This window comes from Battus philenor, unplaced genomic scaffold (assembly GCF_028537555.1).
Source record: "Battus philenor isolate CCGP_79_NKW_IND1 unplaced genomic scaffold, ilBatPhil1.0.hap1 SCAF_6, whole genome shotgun sequence".
NCBI classification, from domain to species: Eukaryota; Metazoa; Arthropoda; class Insecta; order Lepidoptera; family Papilionidae; genus Battus; species Battus philenor.
Window position 1 is genome coordinate 15,117,898 of NW_027181726.1, and position 22,778 is coordinate 15,140,675.

Here is a 22,778-nt window from a genome sequence, read left to right on the forward strand (position 1 = left end):
GATTTTTTTTACTTCAAAAAATTTTTTTTCTTTTGATTTAGTTTTTCATTTCGCTTTTATGAATTTTCTTTATTAGTTTTTTAATAATTTAAAGTCCTCAAGGGCGTTGAGGAGATCAGAAGAACCAAGGTTACCGACGCAGTATGAAGAATTGCTCGTGTGAAATGGCACTGACTCATTACCAGTGCAAGCGATGCCCGAAAGGATTTCAAGTGGCGATCACGAAACGGTTGTCGCAACGTGGGTAGGCGTCCCACTGGGTGGGCCGACGACATGAATAAGGTCGCAGGAAGTTATCGTGGCGATTTTTGTGGAGGCCTATACCATGCAGTGGGCGAAAATCGACTGATATGATCATGTTTTTATTTATTAATTCTTATTTGTATCGCTAGTGTTTTTTTTTTTACAATATTTTTTTTTCGCTTTTACTAAACGCAGACACTTGGGAGAGGGTTGCCGCTATTTGATACGGATCTTTCTTCTCCCAGCTGCGGGGCACGGGAGCGTTTTATTATTTTTTACAATTTTTCTTACACAATTTTCTCTGATAGGTAAATACGGCTAAAAATTATGTATATTAATAATACAATTTGGAATACTCAATTATATATTAGTTGGTACATTATTTTATTACGATTATGTTGAAAAAAATATTTACTTTTACACGATCAATCAAACTGTATTGTGTAATTCGCGTAAAAGCACTAAGGTTAGTATTATCTCGGTTAGTAAACTTTCAATACTCCTTATTAAAATTTAAAAAAAATATATATGTATATATATTATGACATAAAACATTGACATTGTAAAAATGACATTTACTATCAAAACATATAACAAAAAGGTTTGTGACGGGTAAAATATAAAAAACAAGATGAGTAATTTCGGCGATGGTGCCAGTAGCAGCCGTAAGGGTACTCCCCGCGCGCGAACTAGACCAAGCAGCGTCCGAACAGCTGCCAGCAGCGTCCGAACAGCTGCCAGTAGCGTTCGCACAGCTACTAGTAGCGTTCGCACCGCTACTAGTAGCGTCCGCACAGCTACAAATAGCGTCAACGGCATCCAAGCCGGTGCCAGTAACATTAAAGCCGGTGCCAGTAGCGTCCATGCCGGTGCCAGTAGCAGAACGGGCAGTGATATAGACGTCAGAAGGCTGTACAGCCTTTCTTTGTCACAAATCAGAAGGCATTCGGAGCTGGCCAACTATAATTACAAGCCTTCACCATTTGTAAGTGTCACCTCACAAATTCTTTAATCACCGTGAACAAACGAACAGTTTTTTTGTATATGCGTACTATGCATTAAGGTCTTGGGTCTTGGACCAATGTGTGTTACCGGTGATGACTTATAGTACTGAAATGTGGTCTCTTACATACATACAATGCTTGCCAATGAGGAACGAAGCCATGGAATGGGCTGTGCTCTGGATTTTTGATGAAGTTAGGTTAATCTATTGCTGAAAATAAGCCTTCAATAAGGCCATGAATCCCGTCTAACTTTTGTTATTCATGTCCTAACGCTGTTATAAGTTAATCAATCCATCTGAAGGACATTGTCTTACATCTTTTCGAGCCCAACTCGGAATTCTTCGAAGATTTTTCTTACCCCATCTGCCGTGATTACACCGTAAGTGACTCTAATATGTGGAGAATAAATTAGTTGATTCTTATGTACTTCTAGAATGTTCGTTGGATCCACGGCTATAATGCAAAAGTTGGGGTCATTAACCTGAACGATGAAGGCAGCACTATCGCGTTTTATGCTACAGGAAATTGCGCCGTGCTTTATAATTGGACAACCAACGAGATGAGGATTCTGCAGGGTCATGTAAGTTGGTTGAGTTTCCAAAGAATATTACCAAAATCATTATATTATTTTTTACTTCTATACATTATACACACTATTGTTTGTTAATGTTAATTAAAACAGTTGTTAATATATATTAGTGATATTGATATATTCTCATGCTCTCTCGTATATTTTAAAAGACAATTTCGTTCGAAATTATTGAGTACACACAAAACAATTTAAACCTCATTGGAACGTGACGGCTCGCTGTGACTCGTAATTATTGCGGTGTGAAATACAGAATGCGCTGGATCTTTGATCCCTGTTTAGTCGTGTTTTAATAATAATGTAACAATTGTAACTAATTTTATATTTCTAAGTTTCTAAGTTCTTATAATTTCTTACTGCCTTTTGTTACTGTTTATCTCCAATAAAGTAAATAAATAAATAAAATGATGTCACGTCACAACAGAATGTTATAAAAGTCCAACTGAATAGAAACTATAATCATCATAAATCTGACACATCCTATAAATTTATATAATGATACGAAGGTTTAAAACTAGACCTGATTTGAGAAAAGCGACTAAAGAATTAGTAAGCTTTTATTCAAAATGAATTTATTTTTTTATTACTACTTCACATTTAAATTTTGTAATGTATATACCATTTGCAATTTTCAAGAGACACGTGGTGACCTGCTTAGCAGCTGACGGTAGCGGAAGATGGCTGGTGACCGCAGACTCTGGTCCGGAGAATGTGCTCATTGTTTGGGACACTTATGATTTCTTCCCCCTGAAGACCCTGTTCTCTCCCCGCGGCGGGACCGGCATAGCCAAGGTCACGTTAAGTGCCGATGCCAAGTACCTCCTCACCCTCGGCTATAGAGACAGAGCAGTGATCTACTGGTGGATATGGTCATTTGGAAATGATGAACCCCACGGTAAATGCATTTGTTAACAAATAAAAAAACAGGGTGATTGGTTACATATATAGAAGGTTTAAATTAGTGCGCCCACTGGAAGGAATAGGAATCTCTCAAAGATAGTTATGGGTGATATATCATAATCACCACGCTTGGCCGGCAGGTTTGTGATCGCATTGTGATATTATAGTACGCAGGGGACCCTGCTGCCCATCTTCTGTAAGCTTGTTTGTGAGCAGTGGTAATCCTATATAATTAATGCACAAAGTGTGAATTATGTATGATTGTACCTCGGGAATCGAACCTTGGACATACGATCGCGTCCTCCACCGCTAGGCTACCACTGGTGGACTCAAATCTATAGCCCACTTGTTCTCAATCAATTTATGGTATACTCTATCAAAAAATCAATTGTTTTAGATATAAATAATATAATTATAGACCAGGACGCGTTTGCGGCCTTCGTTGAATAAAGAATGCCGTTATAACAGAGTTAAATTTGATTCTTATCTGTACCAAATTGGTATTCTTCGTCAGGGGCGGCTCTAGCTCGTGTAGCGCCCGTGTGCAATGAAACCCTAGCACCCCTACGCCTTCCCCCCCCCCTCCAACCCGCGGCTATAACTATTAACTTTGCCGTCGTAACAAGAGAGTTTTTTCATATTCCAACAAGCTATTTTATTAGTAGGTATAGCTTACAGTACGGTATTAGTTACGGCCTTTCTTATGATGGCTGAATAACACTATATGTTTTTATGCCTGTAGCATATCTCTGTTACGAAACTAAGTAAGCATGATTGTCCAAGACGATGCTCTTAGCTGTCTTAGGAAGCGCCGCGGCGCTATATGTATTACACACCCTGCACTATAGTTTAAGCCGCCCCTTTTCTCCGTAATTTTTTAAAATATGTACATATAAGTGAATAATTACACTGTATTTGATCTTTTTGTTATTCTTTTCAGGCGATAGACGCCCACTGCAAGGCATAGGTGATTGGTCTAGCGATATCCACATCCACCAACTTTTGTGATCTTAACTTTGTTCGTCCACCTAAAAACCGTATCAACGTTCACTTTCCTCTAAACAACGCTACGGACAGACATCACACAGCTAAAACCTGCCTTATGATTAAGAAAAGGACCAATATTTAGCTACTTCCGCACATGCAGTGGTAGTCGTTCAACAAAGTTATACCGATTAGTGCACATAACAACATAACTCCTGAAAATACCCCATGGAGGGGTGAAACACGTGTTGAGTGATTTAACGGTGGTAGTTGCGTAATTCGCATTGTTTGCCGCATGCGCATTTATTCGCGGGCTGGCCGTGCACTTTGTTGCACGACTACCACTGCATGTGCGGAAGTGACTAAGTATTGGTCCTTTTCTTACTTAGGATGGACTTCCGCAAAATAACGCCTGATTCCATTAAATACCTCCCTTATGATGCCAATCCCGTCTGTACTTATAAAAGTATGACGCTTTTCGCCCTATCTCCGAGGATTTCCTATAATGTAAAGTGAATCATAGAGATTCAATATGTAACTCCAAATGTCGGTCGACCTAGTGTCGCGTTGATCGGCTTGTAGCTGCCACTTGGCCAATTCAAACCAACGGTTGCTCTAGCAATGGTCTACGTCTACTACCATTTCAGACGAACAATTCTTCGAGCTATGTCTGTGTGTTTTTTATTTTCCAGCTAAGCTGATCTAAATTTTTTAATACTCGTTCTTTTGCTTTGTTCTGGACAGAGATGTGACAATGCGGGTGTAAATTTTTTTATCATTCTTTAGTTCTATTGCTTTCATCCGTCTCTTTTGTCACAAATTCCTTCCCTCCATTCCTCACATCTTTCACAAAATCTTCCATTTCTTCACGTTCTGATTTACATCGGCGTGTTTAGTTCAGAACAATTTGATTTAACTTAAACATACACAATTGTCAACCGTACTTTGTTATCCTAGGTTACGTTTACTCAAGATCCATAGATTGAATCGAAGATAATTTTTTAAAACAAAATATAGCAATTCCATTACTAAATATTTCATAAATTTAGATGTCAAGTCTCTTCCTGTTTGCGGTACATTCGTAAATAATATCGTAATTGAATCTATAGGATTTAATTTAATATCTTGATCACAGCGCACCTGCAGTTGGAGATACCGCGTGGTGGTATAATAGACATGGCGTTCAACCCCATGAAGACGGAACAGTTCTTGCTAATGACGAAACAAGATATATGGATCGGTAATTCAGAGGTCAGTTTATTTTACGACTTTTATTCACCAGGAATTTTTTTTTCATGATTTTAATTTCAATTTTGTATTGAAAGCATTTGAAGTATGAAGTAGAAGAAAACATAATTCTAATTGCAATTTAAATAACACAACCTTAATGAGTTAGACAAAAAAGAACTAAATAAATACATGAAAAATGAAAATATGATTAACAATATATTTAACTTCATGCCTAAATGTAAACAAAATATGAATTGATTAAAATTACAAATTTATTTATAAATCTCCTTTTTCTCTCCAGTCGATGGACGCCCATTGCATAGCTTTCTGTGATCTTTATATATCGTCGATCCAGCTAGTGGGCACTATCTATACCGCGTCTATTGGCACGCGGTCGCCACTTGAGTATTTTAAGGTCCCAATTGCCGTCTTATGGGCGATGTGCTCCTTCGTCTGCCATTTCAGACGAGAAATTCTTTCAACTATTTCACTAGATTAGGTATTGTGATTTAATTTTGCTACAGAACGTTTAGCAAAATCAACTTGTGGTTAGCTGTATTCGTATACGTTTCGTTGTCACTTATCTCTATTTAATGTTTCAAGTTTTGAAGCAATCATAAATACATTTAAAAAACTTTTAAGTTAAACGGTTTTTTGATACCCATATTGTGGTGGTTGTGGAAAAAAATGTACCTAGTCCGCCATATTGGAACGGCGTCCATCTTTAATTTTAAATTTTGACATAATCATTGTGTTTTACTAGTGTAGCCCTTTCATTTGATACCCATATTGAGGGGGTTAATGAAAAATACGTAATCCGCCATTTTGTATCGGCGGCCATCTTAGATTTATAATATTATTGATTTTATTATATTGTATTGTCATCTAAATTAAATGTGTGTACCAAATTTCAGATTAATCTGACAACGGGAAGGTGCTTAAATTTCAATTTCTAATTTTGATCCAAATAAATTCCGTACGGGTCAAACTAAATAAAACCGTTAAAAATATAGGTAAATAAACTTTCAGAAAATATTCGTGATGGAAAGAGGCGTGCTCAAAGAAACCGATGATTATCAATTGAAAATAAGAACAGTGGAAAGGAAGCATAACGCTGAGTTTGGTAGACTGACTTGTTTCACCTTCGTGAAGGAGACATCTCAGATCCTGGTCGGCACCAACCGGGGCTACGTACTGGTGTACGGCTACACCGCAGAATACCACGAGAACGTAGAAGTGGGAGGCATCGGCGACATGAAATTTGTCAAGGGTTTAAAAATACAACAATGTAGAATTGAAGTCATTAAAAACACAGACGGGTATGTAAAATCCAATTATTAGTGCATACAAGTTTATTTCTGCTACTTACAGTACTGACTTTCCTCACTCCTTTGCAATACAATCTATGTATTCTTATTTTTCTTAAAACATTGCTTCAATATCTTTCGCGGCTCTTATAATCTTTAGAAACCATTTTAATAATCCCTTTTGTTAATGACAACATTGATAATCTTCCAGGGTGATTGTGACTGGCAACACTGTCGGAGAAATCCACTTCTACGATCCGCAGATGAAACTCCTGTACTGGGTGCACGGGTTTACCGTGGACAAGGTGACGGGGCTCAGTTTCAACGTGTCTCCAAGAAGTTACCAGATCTTGGATCCTAAATGTACGTGATACGAGAGAAATATTTGCTTGTCCTGACCATATGACCAGTTATCACCACTATCAGGGAAGTACCCAGCTGCGGTGTAAAATCAGACTAGGTCTTCTGGCTGTTGCCGAGTTGTTGTTTTCTTTTTACCTTACTATCTACAGCTAATACGGTACAAAGTTTTAATGCCGACAAATGAGCTAAACATTCACCCCTTTAAAGTTTTTAAACAACCAATCACAGCGCACGAAATCTTGATATAAATTATGTACAATAGAACATTGTTCATTGTAATTAAAAATGTAAGCAAATAAAAACGTAATACATAAAGGCAAAATATATAATAAACAAACAGTAGAATCTATGTACTAACACGCAAGAGCAATACGCAGCTTGTTGAACATGATTACACGGCCCGCCGTGCACTTCTAAAATTGAATTGATTTTTTCGACATACCCTCAATATATTGTTATAAAATTAATTATAATAGAATGGGGGTACATGCTTAACAGAAATAATATATTATAACACCATTAGAAAGCTGCGTACATGTTATGTATACGCTTGTATCAAAAAAACAGTGGCAAATTTCTCATTAAAATTTTCAACTACATTTTTTTAACATTTTGTTTATTTTTATTTTGCATTTAAATCTAATACTTATAAAAAGTTTTGTAAATTATTAATAACTTTAACATTGAGTGCGGTCTATCGAAAAATTTTAATTGACTGAATTCAAATTGACCCGTTAGTAAAAAAGGTTGCTCACCCCTGTACTAACATATATGACGGTTATAAATAATATTACATATGCAAGGCCGCCAAAAATATTGGCTCATTGACCAGTCTTGCATTACGGCGTTTCTAGCGATATATAAATAATAATAGATGTATTAATTCTGATTTATGATTACTACGCCATTGCAGGTAATAAACCATGCCTCTGCTGGGAGAGAGTGGTGCTGAGCGTGGACCCTGAAACAGGTGCGAAGCGGCAGAAGCTGATGAAAAGCAAACTGCCAACCGACGCAACAGTTGGCCATAAACCCTTTGTCGTCAGAGACTTCATCGTGTGTAAGTAGCGTAGTAAACTGTGCACATGCCAAACAATTGGCAAGTGAGAAAAGGACCAATATTTAGCCACTTCCGCACATGCAGTAGTAGTCGTGCAACAAAGTGCACCGCTGATAAATGCGTATGAGGCAAACAATGCAAATCACATAACTGCCACCGCCAAATCACTCAACACGTGTTTCAGCCCTCCACGGGGCATCTTCAGGAGTTATGTTACACCGATTAGTGCCAAACACAGAGTCATCTCTGACTCTTATTAGCGGGCTGGCGGGCGGTGCACTTTGTTGCACGACTACTACTGCATGTGCGGAAGTGGCTAAATATTGGTCCTTTTCTTACTTAGGATGGACTTCCGCAAGGTAACGCCTGATTCCATTAAATATTTGCCAAGTGATTACTTTCGTGTTAGTTCACTGTTAGCTTAGAGGCTTTTACAGCCAGCCTTAACCTTGAGTTAAGTGACATTAAACTTAGCGCAAGAGCTCCTTTGGTAATATCGACTTGGACTATCACATATTATTTTATGACCCCTTTTGGACCTCTCCTACGTCTTGGGTAGACAGGAACTATTTTTTTCACAGATTTTATTATTTGCATTCTAATCATTTTTTCCTTCTCGATGTAATTTATTCATTCATTTTTTACTAATCCTTTCATTCATAACCTCACTTAGTCGCCTAATTACCATAATACTTCAGGTGAATATTTTGTTTTGTTTTATGTTTATATGTCTCTCCCTCGAAGGTCACGCGACTTCCCGCGACGTCCATCACTACGGATGTGCCAATCCCACTGGCACTTTACACGAGCAATTCTTCGAGCTACTAAACATGTATATACTAATCTTTATTTAAAATAGTATTCTAATTTAATTTAATCATGCCAGAAGGAAAGGTTTTAAATTTAAATACATATATAAAGATAACTCAAAAGTTGAAAACTATGTTGCAGGTACAAAGAACCAGGGAGTAGGGTTTGTGGACTTCGTGACAGAGAATAATCATACGATTCTGAACAGTAAGCCGGCAGCCGCTCTTGGCCTGACCGTCCATCCCGAAAAGTAAGAATTGTTTTTTTATTTAATGGAATCAGGCGTTACCTTGCGGAAGTCCAAGTGCGAAAGAGAAACTCTGTGTTTGGCACTAATCGGTGTAACATAACTCCTGAAGATGCCTCGTGAAGGGGCGAAACACGTGTTGAGTGATTTGACGGTGGCGGTTGTGTGATTCGCATTGTTTGCCGCATACGCATTTATCAGCGGTCTGGCGATCGGTGCACCTTGTTGCACGACTACTACTGCAAATGCGGAAGTGGCTAAATATTGGTCCTTTTCTTACTAAATTTTTTTTTACAAAAAATGTCACTTTTAATTTCCAAGTTATACGCATATTTTAGTTATACAGATTTTTATCGGTGAAATTCACATTTAATTCTAAGTAAACATCATAAGTTTGTGTTTTCAACACGTTGCGTTAACTGTAGGTGTCTTATATCGTATTCTATTGTATATACGGTAATTTTAAAACTTTCACGATATATATTTAAAGCAATTTCAATTATATTCAAATAAATAAAGTTTTAAAAAGAAAAGAGACTGCATCAAGAAATTAAAGTTCAGATTGGAATGTCTTATAAAATTCTGTACTAAGTTTTCTTAAAATGGTGTGCGATTTACTTTAATAAAGTACGTATACTTTAACGTACATTTGAGAGAGCTTTACCCTGAAAGGTACACCACATTTGTCGTATCAACGAGGAACGAAGGAAAAAGCTTTAGAGTAAAAGACGCTAAGTGGTAAAGGTACCCTCCTTCTAGAGCAGAGTTCCCCAAACTTTTTTGTGTCGTAGACCACTTGCCATGTTTTTCCGTGTTGGGTAGAGGTAGTAGTTGGGTACTTACCTGATATTGATTTCCTCAAAATTTCTAACTGTAGTGAAGTTTAGAGTTAAAAACTTAAAGTAAAAACACATGTTAATTTATACATTTATTAATTGAATTTAAATTAAAACTACTCAAAATAAAATTTTGTATCTGTTATGTACAATATTAAATAAACATAAAATAAACTATAAATAAAATACCATAAGCAATAAGTCAATATTTTTAGTGAGAAGGATGAACCTGATGTTTTAGTTATAAATTATCAATATTTGGCGTCAATCTTGTTAGGTTTAATCTTAAATCTCCTCGGCTAATGATGTCCAGTCTGTTTGTTTTATTCGTTAGGAGATTGGTAACATCGCTGAACCCCCTTTCCACTAGGTTTTTTCCAAGTTTTTACAAGACCACAAAGCGAATAACAATATCCTACAACTTACACAAATTATACAATTTTCTAAACACATATAATATTTTTTTTACTTCATAGGTACTTTTATAAATAATGTAAATCTTTTGATATTATAAGATAGTATGATGTAAGTAAATAGGTACTATCAGTGTATGTGTTGAGATCCACTATCGTGGACCCCCATTTTCATTTCATGGACCCTCAAATTTTTTTTCTTTAGACCCCTTGCAGGTTGTCATAGACCCCCAGGGGCCGATATAGACCACTTTGGCAATCACTGTTCTAGAGGAACAGGATTCTTCTAGAGGATCATAATGTGTCGAAATCATCGGGGAAGGCTCTATTTAGCTATCGATGAATAAAAGATAATAATGTACAATATTAGTCGATGTTCATAGTTGCCCACTGCAAGGTATAGGCTTCCGCCAAAGATATCTATGGAGAGAAATACCATAATCGCCACGATTGGCAGGCGGGTTGGCGATCGCAATGTAGTGTTATGGTACGCAGAGGACACTGCTGTCCATCTTGCTTGTGAGTCCATCCAACTTGTTTGTGAGCAGTGGCAATCCTATATTAATGCACAAAGTGTAAATTATACAAGACTATCTTGGGCATTGAACCCTCAACACTAAGCTGCCACATCTCAACTTGGACTGTAGATATGAACGTGAGCAGAATTTAGTATTATTAAACAACCACAAGCAACATGCTTTTGGTAAATCCAACAGACATGGATCCTTTTGTAAGACCGTATCCATGGAATCGAATCTTCTACCTTATGATCGCAGTTCTCAGTTCTTATGCAATGGATTACCACTGTTCTATACATAACCTTTTATATGTTTAATATGTAACCATGTTTTCTGAATGATTCTTCATAGATATTTGGCCATGTGAAGTAAGTTTTGGTGATTACAACTTGATCTTCATGTACCCAGGCCGTACGTGTGCGTGGGTTATGAAGACGGCATCGTGGACCTGTACAACTTTGTGCAGCACAACCTGTTCGCGCGACTGGAGCTCCGCGATCACTACAAGGTTGTGACGCTGCCCAGCGACGACTCCATCAGCTGCCTCGTCGAGGTCACTGTGCCTCAACTCTCTGTCTCTTGCTTGAAGTATTCGCCTTCCGGTAAACTATGATCACCACTCTTTTTTTACATCATACAGTAAATTGTACTCAAATTTAATGGCCAATTTTAAAATATCTATAGATATGATTTACAATATTCCAATAAATATATTTTGTTGTTCTGGGTAATTGTTAATTTAGCTTATCTGCTGCCTAATAATATATGGTAAACCCTGTCCAAAAATCAAAGTTGTGGTAAGAAAAAGCGTGTGCGATTCTACGTAGGGACGGTTGATATTGAGGTAGTAATAGCATGAAGCAGAAGTGTGTGTATTCATTGGAGCTTTGTCCGTATTTATACGGACGTAAATGAACAATTTTATTTCTATGGAATTCCCCTTTTCGATGCGCCGCTCACAATTACGTAATGTTGCCGTTAAAAGTGTTTTTAAAAATCGAACACTACATACGATATGCATTCGGCATTCACTTTGGATTTCCCGAAGATGCTCGAAAGCTGAACTTCGTCATGTACAACAGATGGGTGGTGGCAGAAATCTGTTGACATTTAGTCCAGAATTAATGACTCGGTACATCACCGCTAGTTTAAGAACAATAAGAATTGTGAAAGTATAGTTCAGTAAAGTTATTGTTGTTTCTTCTTCCAGGTTTACACCTAGCATGCGGTCTGAACACGGGACAACTGCTGTTCCTAGATCCGACAACCATAGAAATACGAACGGAGAAACCATTCAAGGACACCAAATACGCCATCAAAGAGATCTCGTTCAGTCCTGACTCTTTATCTATGGCTCTTTCTGTATGAATAATTATTTTTCTGTTTGCTTCAAACTGAACTTACTTTATTTTTAAACGGTTTTATTTAGTTCGACCCGTACGGAATTTATTTGGATCAAAATTAGAAATTGAAATTTAAGCACCTTCCCGTTGTCAAATTGATCTTAATTTTGGTACACACATTTAATTCAGGTGACAATATAATATAATAAAATCAATAACATTATAAATGTAAGATGGCCGCCGATACAAAATGGCGGATTATGTATTTTTCCTTAACCCCCACAATATGGGTATCAAATGAAAGGGCTACACTAGTAAAACACAATGATTATGTCAAAATTTGAAATTCAAGATGGACGCCGTTCCAATATGGCGTTCATATTTTTCCACAACCACCACAATATGGGTATCAAAAAACCGTTTAACTTAAAAGTTTTTTAATGTATTTATTATTCGGCAAAGCTTTGTTTTTTTTCAGGACGTTGGCAGAACGGTGTGCCTTTACAAATACGATTGCAACGTCCTCGAGTGGAAGTTCATTGCCAAGCACCGAGCACACTACAAAGAGATCACAGCCGTATTCTTCCTGCCCGAGAAGAATGACAGCGAAGACTACAAACTTGTCTCCCTGGGCGCAGACCGAGCTCTAGTGGAATATGACATAGGAGCCAGTTCCGACGAGTATTTGGAGATCCTGAGCTTGGATAGGATCGATCAGTCGGCTGTACCTCTCGCCGGGATACCTTGGCCGATGCCCAAGGACTTGGATCCTGAGATATACCGAGAGGAGATGCCAATGATACTGATTGCTAACGATGAAGTGGGTGAACTTTTTTTATAGTCGTTTTAATAATAATGTATCTGTGAATCCTGATATCGATGACATATTTATATAATCTGCGGTAATTACTTAAGAAGACAGATCTAATCCGGTGAAATTTTGGTATATATCGGCCCGAGCCAAAGCTCCCTACATCTTCGCTTGCTTAAAGGTTAGAGGCTATGTACACCTTGCGCCTTGCTCTGTAGTGCAGACTAAAAAAAAAGATAGAATATATAACAATATATTCAGCCAACTATAACTTAGACTTCAAGACAAGAGTGAACAGTAAGAAAAGGACCAATATTTAGCCACTTCCGTACATGCAGTGGTAGTCGTGCAATAAAATGCACCGCCCGCCAGCCCGCTGTTAAATGCGTATGCGGCAAACAGTGGCATATATATATAGGCAAGAGATTTCGCTTCACAGGCAGCGCGTGATAAATATATAGTTCAATCACATAAGTTACGTAGATCAACATTAGCTCAACAGGGTGGTAGATATGGTGGTGGAACCGGTGGCAGATATCGGGGTGTACATGGAGAAGTAGGGCGAGGAAGTAACGGTAGTAGCGCCGGTGATGGTGACGGGCAGTCTGATCATATTTTCTACCTACGGTTGAAAAACATGACCAGCATACAACTAACCAACAAAAAAAAATGCGGAAGTAGCTAAATTTTGGTCCTTTTCTTACTTAGGATGGACTTCCGCGAGGTAACGCCTGATTCCATTAAATATTTAAGAGTGAACAGGTTTCTTTAAATCAAGTAAATTCCATCATAGACCTCGTCATCGCTTGAGATCAGGCGAGAGAGAGGTCAAATGTTTTGTCTATGATCAATAAAAAAAAAATGATAATCAAAAATTTCCCAATTATATTTAGACTAAGGAAAGTTTATTCCTCAGGATCCTCGTTGATAAAATAAAAGACAGAAGATAATACATTTTAATTTGTGTAAATGTAATTTAAAAAAAATGTGTCACATTTTCAGCATAAGTATAAAATAATAAACTACAAAACCACGATGACACTGTCGACTGTGCTCGGGCCACGGTACGAACACCCTGTGCGGAAAATCCAGCTGGTCTCCAAGCAGGAGGAGGAGGAATCTTCACAGTACCTCCTCTTTGCAACGACGAACGTCATCGGGCTACAGAAGATGCCGCTGGATGGCAATCCTTGGAAGCATATCGGTTTGCTTGGGCATCCAATAGAGGTTATTTTCATCACAATGAACATTTACTTTTCTTTATTAACAGTGTATAAAGGGTGATTAATTATAGGTGAACACGCTTGAAAGATATATGTATAGCTTATTTGACAACAACGATTAAAAATATTACATCGATTTCCAAACAGACTGTATGAAACGATCACTCCAAAATATGTTACATTAATTTATTTTTCTATTGAAATGCAACAGGCCAATCTGACAACTCTACTCAGGAGCGGCTTAACCTATAGTGCAGAATGCTAGAATATAGACAGCTAAGAGCATAGTCTTGGACCATCATGGTACAACAATGATATGACAGAAGCGGCAAGCCAGCGCGGTGGCGACAGTTATCAAACGCGAGCGTCCTATGGGCAGCTTCTTTTTCGAACATATTGTTTGGACTCGAAATAAACCTTATTTCACGTATTTAAAGTTTAGAAGCGGCCTTTAAGGCCGTAACTAATAGCATACTGTAAGCTATTGTAACGTTGCAAGTTAACGTCACATAAATCTTAGTTAAAATTTTAACCAAAAAATATAATCACGAGAAACGTCTCATAAATCGCAATACAGCAAAAAATTGTTCAACCCTTAGCGGGTAACGGTATATTTCAAGTGGCGTGGGGTCGTGGGAGCGTGCTATTGGTTTAACGGATCTTTGTTTTTATAACAAAAATTCCTATGCGCCCGCGCACCAGCGACAGCAGTTCACATTTGCCAGGAGAAGGATCCAGGCCTCGGTCGCGTTCACTAGCTAGGTGTCGTCTCACGCACCGACGCACACTCTTTGCGTCGGTTGCGTTCACCAGCTATGTGTCTTCATACGCGCCGGGGCCAATTAGAATTTACGTTATAAATTCACGCCTTGGTCCTATTAATTCTCCGGGCATCATTTAGTTCACGCCACAACCTTTACATCGTCTCGCACCCCAAGGGGTAAGTGTTGAACAAATATTATAAAGACATCATTATTAAGTAGCATTTATCTATAAGTTAGAGCTCAACATTTTGTCTGTGTCCTTAGTTCCATCATTATGTATTCATTATTACTTTCCAATTGTTTATTTATTTATCTCTTCTATTTTTATTTTACATGCTTTACATTTTGTAACTCCGTTCTGACAGTAAACAATCACATCAACTGCTTTCGGTTTCTGCCCTTCCATCATCGCAAGCCATCTCCGGGTTTTACTGTCAGCGGAGCAAATTGTACATATACTTATATATGTATATCATAACTGTGACATTTATTCACAGGTGCGAGTTTTACGCTGCGACTTTGATACTGCTACCTTTATACTGCAAAGTTTATACTACAAGTTTTATACTGCGAGTTTAATGCTTCGAGTTTTATACTGCGACCTTTAGACTGCGATTTTTATGCTGCTATCTTTAGACTGCAAGTTTTACATTGCAAGTTTTAGACTGCAAGTTTTATACTGCAAGTTTTACACTGCAAGTTTTACACCGTTGGAATTATATCACCGTGCACCGGAACCGACACATACTGCAACCTACCGGCGCTCCCTGCTCTCGACTTGCTGCCGCCTGACCAGTCCTGGGAGATCGTGCAGCTGCCTACCACCACCATCAGGGGAGTACCGAACTGCGGTGCAAAATTAGACCAGGCCTTCTGCCCAACTACCCTTTTATTATAAATACACATATTTTTATTCTTTTGCTTTTTGTAGCCTACTACCATTACCCTTAATTAAATATATATAAACATATATATATATTTCATCCTAAAACGGCACACTGGCGCCCTTAACGTGGTATTAAAAGGTCTGATTTTGCATTGTAGTGTAGTTATGTGATTGTTTTTTTATTTAATTAATTTTGTAAAACGTTATTTTTGCCTTTTCTATCTGCCAGCAACTGAAGTGTACATCCTTCACTTAAAAAAGTTTTTGTTTAGTTTAACATACATTTTGTTCTTATGTTGTAACTTTTTTTGCTTCTGCTATTTTTTCATAGGACCGTACACATTAGTTGCAGTTATACGCATCATTTTCATATTTTTTTGTGCTATTTTTTTTTAATTCTTATACTAGCAACCATAACGTTCGTTAGTGAATTTGTAACAGAACGGAGTAGATTGAGTAGAATACTTGTTCAACACCTTACTTATTGTGGTGCATTTAATTTTTTCTTCTTTCTCTCTTTATCAATTTATAAAAGTAGGTTAAACATGGCGCTATTGTTAACAATTTACGTAAACAAATTGCTACACTGGGTCCTCTTTTTCCTTCTGAGGATGTTTTATACTAATAGAGTCAATCAAATTTCGGACGATTCCGATAGCGCAGAAGACGTGCTTGTTAAGACATACGTTATTCTTGATTCTTTATATAAAATGTATAATTAAAAATAATTCTCCCTTAGTGTATGTATTAGAAGACATGGCCGGTAAAAATGTTGGAACATGGCACATAAAGGATTTAAAAATAATAGGTTTGAATAAATAATAAACATAATGCGACACAACATGAACTGAAGCATTACCATTAACCGCGTAATATTTCGTTTGGGTTATTAGAATGAATCTATAACCTTAATAATTGTTTGGTCGCGTTAGTAATCCTTATAATGATTACTATTGCTAGTTTGTTTGCGAGAAGTATGAAAGAATGAGTTTAAAAGGATAAAAATGAAATTGTTATCAATAAGTTCGGATTTTATTTCCTTTAAATGAAATAAAATCCTTCGGTGACGCGCGGGGTAATGTAACGTTGCAAGTTAACGTCACATAAATCTTAGTTAAAATTTTAACCAAAAAATATAATCACGAGAAACGTCTCATAAATCGCAATACAGCAAAAAATTGTTCAACCCTTAGCGGGTAACGGTATATCTCAAGTGGCGTGGGGTCGTGGGAGCGTGCTATTGGTTTAACGGATCTTTGTTTTTATAACAAAAATTCCTATGCGCCCGCGCACCAGCGACAGCAGTTCACATTTGCCAGGAGAAGGATCCAGGCCTCGGTCGCGTTCACTAGCTAGGTGTCGTCTCACGCACCGACGCACACTCTTTGCGTCGGTTGCGTTCACCAGCTATGTGTCTTCATACGCGCCGGGGCCAATTAGAATTTACGTTATAAATTCACGCCTTGGTCCTATTAATTCTCCGGGCATCATTTAGTTCACGCCACAACCTTTACATCGTCTCGCACCCCAAGGGGTAAGTGTTGAACAAATATTATAAAGACATCATTATTAAGTAGCATTTATCTATAAGTTAGAGCTCAACATTTTGTCTGTGTCCTTAGTTCCATCATTATGTATTCATTATTACTTTCCAATTGTTTATTTATTTATCTCTTCTATTTTTATTTTACATGCTTTACATTTTGTAACTCCGTTCTGACAGTAAACAATCACATCAACTGCTTTCGGTTTCTGCCCTTCCATCATCGCAAGCCATCTCCGGGTTTTACTGTCAGCGGAGCAAATTGTACATATACTTATATATGTATATCATAACTGTGACATTTATTCACAGGTGCGAGTTTTACGCTGCGACTTTGATACTGCTACCTTTATACTGCAAAGTTTATACTACAAGTTTTATACTGCGAGTTTAATGCTTCGAGTTTTATACTGCGACCTTTAGACTGCGATTTTTATGCTGCTATCTTTAGACTGCAAGTTTTACATTGCAAGTTTTAGACTGCAAGTTTTATACTGCAAGTTTTACACTGCAAGTTTTACACCGTTGGAATTATATCACCGTGCACCGGAACCGACACATACTGCAACCTACCGGCGCTCCCTGCTCTCGACTTGCTGCCGCCTGACCAGTCCTGGGAGATCGTGCAGCTGCCTACCACCACCATCAGGGGAGTACCGAACTGCGGTGCAAAATTAGACCAGGCCTTCTGCCCACTACCCTTAGTTAATTAAATACATACATATTTTTCTTTGTGTGCCTTTTTGTTGCCAACTACCCATTGAATTAAATACTTTTTTTTTTCACCCGGCACACTATACCTACTTATAAAATAGCTTGTTGGAATATGAAAAAACTTTCTTGTTACGACGGCAAAGTTAATAGTTATAGCCGCGGGGACGGAGGTCAGGCCTAGGGGGCGCCAGGGTTTCATTGCACACGGGCGCTACACGAGCTAGAGCCGCCCCTGATTCTACCAGTCCAAAATCTATAGGGACAGATTGTGAATAATAATTAATTTTAAAATATAATAATCCTAGCAAAGAAAACGTTTTTTGTTATACGATTTATACGATAATCCGTACATTTATTGACAGCAAATGAGCAATACATTTACATCTTTGAACCCCTACCTATAAGTAACCATCCTCTATAATGGTTTATTTATCTGTGTGTATAAATTTGCTTTCTATTCGCGTTATATGCGTACTGGGGTTTTAAATTTCTAGGTTAGAGAACACGTGTAGAACTATCCGGAAGCACAAGGTAACGGATGCAGCCGCTTCATACCTTTTGCAGAAGACCTAAGTCCACTTGTGGACGTCGTACACTGAAAAATGAATGTTCTTTATGGCCAGCTACATTAAGAAATAAAACGTTCATAATTAAACACTTTTTTAGATAACACAAATGTGCTATAGAGAAGATTGTGGTGCTCTATTCACGATTGGCGCCAAAGACAGCTGCGTAACACAATGGGCGGCGAACTACAGGTAATATAAAGTTTTCGTTTATTACCAGAAATTATTTTTTTAAACTAGTAACTGTTTACAAAAAGAACATTGCCTTCACTTTTGGTATCTATAAATTCACTGAAACTTGGCAGCTAGATTTGCATATATTGTTAGAAGTAGAGAAACCAAGGATCAGTGAGAGGTTCTATATTTTAAATGAAATATAGGACTATCGTCATTTCAGCCCACAGATGCCTTTCGGGACAGACAATGGACGTCCCGTGGCTGAAAGATGATGATGAAATTTAAACAATAACTGAAAAATGATTGGTGATCGAGGCGATGTTAGGGGTCGACCTATGCCTTGCAGTGGGCATACAACGGTTGATATAATTATGTCGGAACTCTGTTACGTCCAATAGATGGCGCTAGTAGTCTATAGCCCAAAGTATAAATGTCAAAGAATACATGACATATATAATCTACTGGACCGTATATTTCCCAGGGCAGTAGACACCGCGGCTAAACAGGGAGGCATCGACCTGGACCCCTATTACTGCCTGATCGAAAACGGCCGACCAGGTTGGCTGTTCCACGAGGTGCGGGACCTGTTCTACTACATCCAGATCCTGTGCCAGGGAACCTTCTCGCCATCGATCCGGCGGGTCAAGGACTATATTCCGGTCGACACGCTGCCGGATTTGATGAGGGCTCTGGGTTACTTTCCTTCGGAGTATGAAGTAAGTTAAAACGCAAGCTGCTACTTTTGACACCAGCTGCGAAAATATAGTTTTAGTCGTGATTTTAGGAAAAATTCGTTTAAGAAAAATCATTGCTAACAGTTACACTGTTTAATATATGCCTTCACTCGGCGGCTCCATATTTGGTTACAATTTTTGCAGTATATCCTGAGGGCCTTAGTTTTTCAATATCATGTTACAAGACACATACCTCATCCGAATCTATTCAACTATAATCAATCCATCTGGAGCAACCATACGTATAAAACAAAGGTTTTAACGCTCACTTACTCTTTAAAATAGCCATTTTACGTAGCCACGCCATAAAACATCGTCTTGGACCATCATGGTACAACAATGATATGAAATGATATGACAGAAGCGGCCAGCCAGCGCGGTGGCGGCAATCATCAAACGCAAGCACCCCATTGGCGACTTCTTTTTCGAACATTTTGTTTCAACTCGAAATAAACCTTATTTCACATATTTAAAGTTTAGAAGCGGCCAGACATCGCGGCGCCGGTAGTGCGGCAGTGTCAAAGGCGACTCGCTTTTGACACCAATGTGCTACAGCAGTGATTCCTAAAGTGGTCTATATCGACCCCTAGGGGTCTATGACAACCTGCAAGGGGTCTACCTCAGGGAAAAAAATTTGGGGGTCCATGAAATGAAAATGAGGGTCCACGATAGTGGATCTCAACACACTGATAGTACCTATTTACTTACATCATACTATCTTATAATATCAAAACATTTACATTATTTATTAAAGTACCTATGAAGTAAAAAAATTACTACATACGTTTATAAAATTGTGTAAGTTGTAGGATGTTGGTATTCGCTTTGTGGTCGCAATACATTTTGAACATACACTAAATTTCACTAGAGTTAGAAATTTACAGGAAATCAATATCAGGTAGGTAGGAGGTCTACCTAACATGGAAAAACATAGCACGACACAAAAAATTTTGGGGAACTCTGTGCTACAGGCATAAAAACAATGAGTGGTATTCTATCATCATAAAAAGAAAGGCCGTAACTAATACCACACTGTAAGCTATACCTACTTATAAAATAGCTTGTTGGAATATGAACAAAAGTTTCCTGTTACGACGGCTAAGTTAATAGTTATAGCCGCGGGGAGGGGGGTCAGTCCTTGGTGACGCCAGGGTTTTATTGCACACGGGCGCTACACGAGCTAGAGCTGCCTCTGGGTTTTGTAGTAATATAAAGTTTCGGTAAATAAAATTCATTCTGTGCTTTACTTACTTGACCTACACTTTTAATTCCTAAGACACAGTGCGCTAAAAGTTTTTCTTGTTTATCTTACTTTGTTCCCTATTCTTAGTTGATTATAAAAACACCTTATTATCCGAAAATTAGGTCGAGAATCTGATCGTTGAAGCCAAATATAAAATATGCCAACGGGAGCCATCCACCGAGATAGACTTTGAAGAGTTCGTGAAACTGTATTTGAACCACCGGCCCGCCTTCCCGGAGAATTTCAGGCGCGTGAAGAACGCGTTCAAAAACTTCGCCACCGTCATCGACGGCACTTACTCTATCTCTAGAGACAACTTTGTGTTTATGCTAAAGGACTATGGTGAGGAACTAGATTTTATATTTCTAAATTTATGGTCACCGGAGTCGATAAAGAATACGATAATTTGGATTTAAATCTGCCTCATTTTTTTTAATATTACTTTCTGTTCATTACAGTTTCATCATAAATATTATGTTATTGGATAGATGATACAATCCCCGATTTCGAGCTGACCGCATCCAGCGATTTCCCAGAATGCCGACCATATTAATCGTTTTTAATTTTTGTCAACCAGTTTCTATGTCAGCGTTTCTATTTTCTTTTAAATGGTACATAGCAATAGTTCTTTAAAACCATTTATCGCGTTTTCGATCGTCTGAAACGTTGCAACGAAAACCGATATTCTATGGAATTTCTGCAGAGTTACCTGAATTTAATAAAGAAGCACAATTTAGATCTTTACAGTTGTAATCGAAAGATGTTAAAACAAAATAAATAGCCAAAAAGTAATTTTACACGTAATTTCGTAACAAAAAATTGGTTTAATTTTAAATATAATTGAATTTGGAATACTAAACCAAAATGTCAAAACAGGCGTTTGTGTTGCAATATTTAAAAAAACTTGTAATTCCATAGTTAAAAAACTTATAAAAGAACTTTTATTAGGAACAAAAATATGTTAATACGGTCTGTATATAAATTTTTTTGTAATTTTTTTAATAATAAAATAAATTTCATTTATTTTAAAAAACTCTTGTGAAAGTCGTAAGAATTAATATCATCTCGCTGTCATTATATTTATATTTTGGGTTGTCTTTACCACACATAACCAAATAATTAATTGATAGATGTAAATTTATGTTTTATTTCTTTTAAGGTGAACGGTTTTCAAAAGAACTATCTTGGTATCTTCTCTCTATACTCTGTGGCCACAGCTTCGAAGATAGGGCCGCAATGGACGAAGGAGATTTTAATTTTTTGCCTGAAGTAAGGGTTTACATTTTATTCAATATTCTTCAATTATCTTTATTATATAAACGTGATTAGATTTACGACTAAAATGTTACCTAATCGATTATTAAAACGAACGTACTCTTAGAAATTAGAAACAAGTGTTGCAAAAAATAATTTACTCTCACTTTACTCTGATTTTAAAACAGTTTTTTTTTGTTTCTAATTCCAAGATATAATTTAGTTAACATAATGGAACAAAATTAAATATTGTAATATTTTTTTACAAACACCGAAAAACATAAAAATAAAATGCTTTATAATTGAAAGTGTTGCCAGCTCTTACCGTCGTTAATTTTAAGTTAAATGTACGTACTTATAATGTTGTACTTTATCATTCATTTTTGGAATAAAAAGTATTAATTACTTTTTGTCTCTAAAACTATTTTAAACTCGACCCTGGTAAGACATGTTTTCAATTTCGAAATTTAATTACACGGATATATTATTTTCTAGACTATAACCCTGAACGACCTCCTGACGAATATAATGGGGGTTCAGGACTACGACAACATATCAGAGCAGTACTACGGCAAAGGCTCCAATAGCTCGATTCCAACCGACTCCACGGACTCCGAAGGCGGTCCACCGTGAAAATTGACAATGACCAAATGACAATGTTGTTATTAAAAATAAATTTATTTTTTTCTTACAATAATTGATGCACGATCATTGTAAGCCGATAGATGGCCACTGCAAGGAAAAGGCCTCTCATAAAAATCAGTCTTCGCCCTAGTGGGGGAGACCCCAGTTTGTAAATGTAACTAGTCATTCTTTTCTTAAGGAGCTCCGAGGCAAAATAATATCACTTAGCATTTGTGATCAAATTCATTAACATATCATTTAATGTTTTAAGAACATATATTATTTCATGATACTAAAAACTGCATATTGAAATAAATGTTAACTAAAATATGTACTTTACAATGACAAGAAATGAAGTCATCAACTTGAAAATTATAATTAAAAAATCACAA

General features: G+C 37.3%; 1 protein-coding gene across 1 annotated transcript; it reads left to right on the top strand.

Moving 5' to 3' along the window:
- Positions 1-874: 874 nt before the first annotated feature.
- LOC137930387 (cilia- and flagella-associated protein 251-like) lies at positions 875-22,415 on the top strand. Its single transcript, XM_068773628.1, has 17 exons — positions 875-1,228; positions 1,681-1,827; positions 2,473-2,731; positions 4,856-4,971; positions 5,980-6,269; positions 6,469-6,620; positions 7,534-7,680; positions 8,632-8,740; positions 10,913-11,106; positions 11,715-11,866; positions 12,326-12,667; positions 13,661-13,885; positions 18,455-18,546; positions 19,013-19,247; positions 20,631-20,850; positions 21,668-21,777; positions 22,258-22,415. Exons 1-17 carry the CDS (start codon positions 875-877, stop codon positions 22,393-22,395), a joined length of 3,282 nt encoding a protein of 1,093 aa, XP_068629729.1. The 3' UTR covers positions 22,396-22,415.
- Positions 22,416-22,778: the final 363 nt, after the last annotated feature.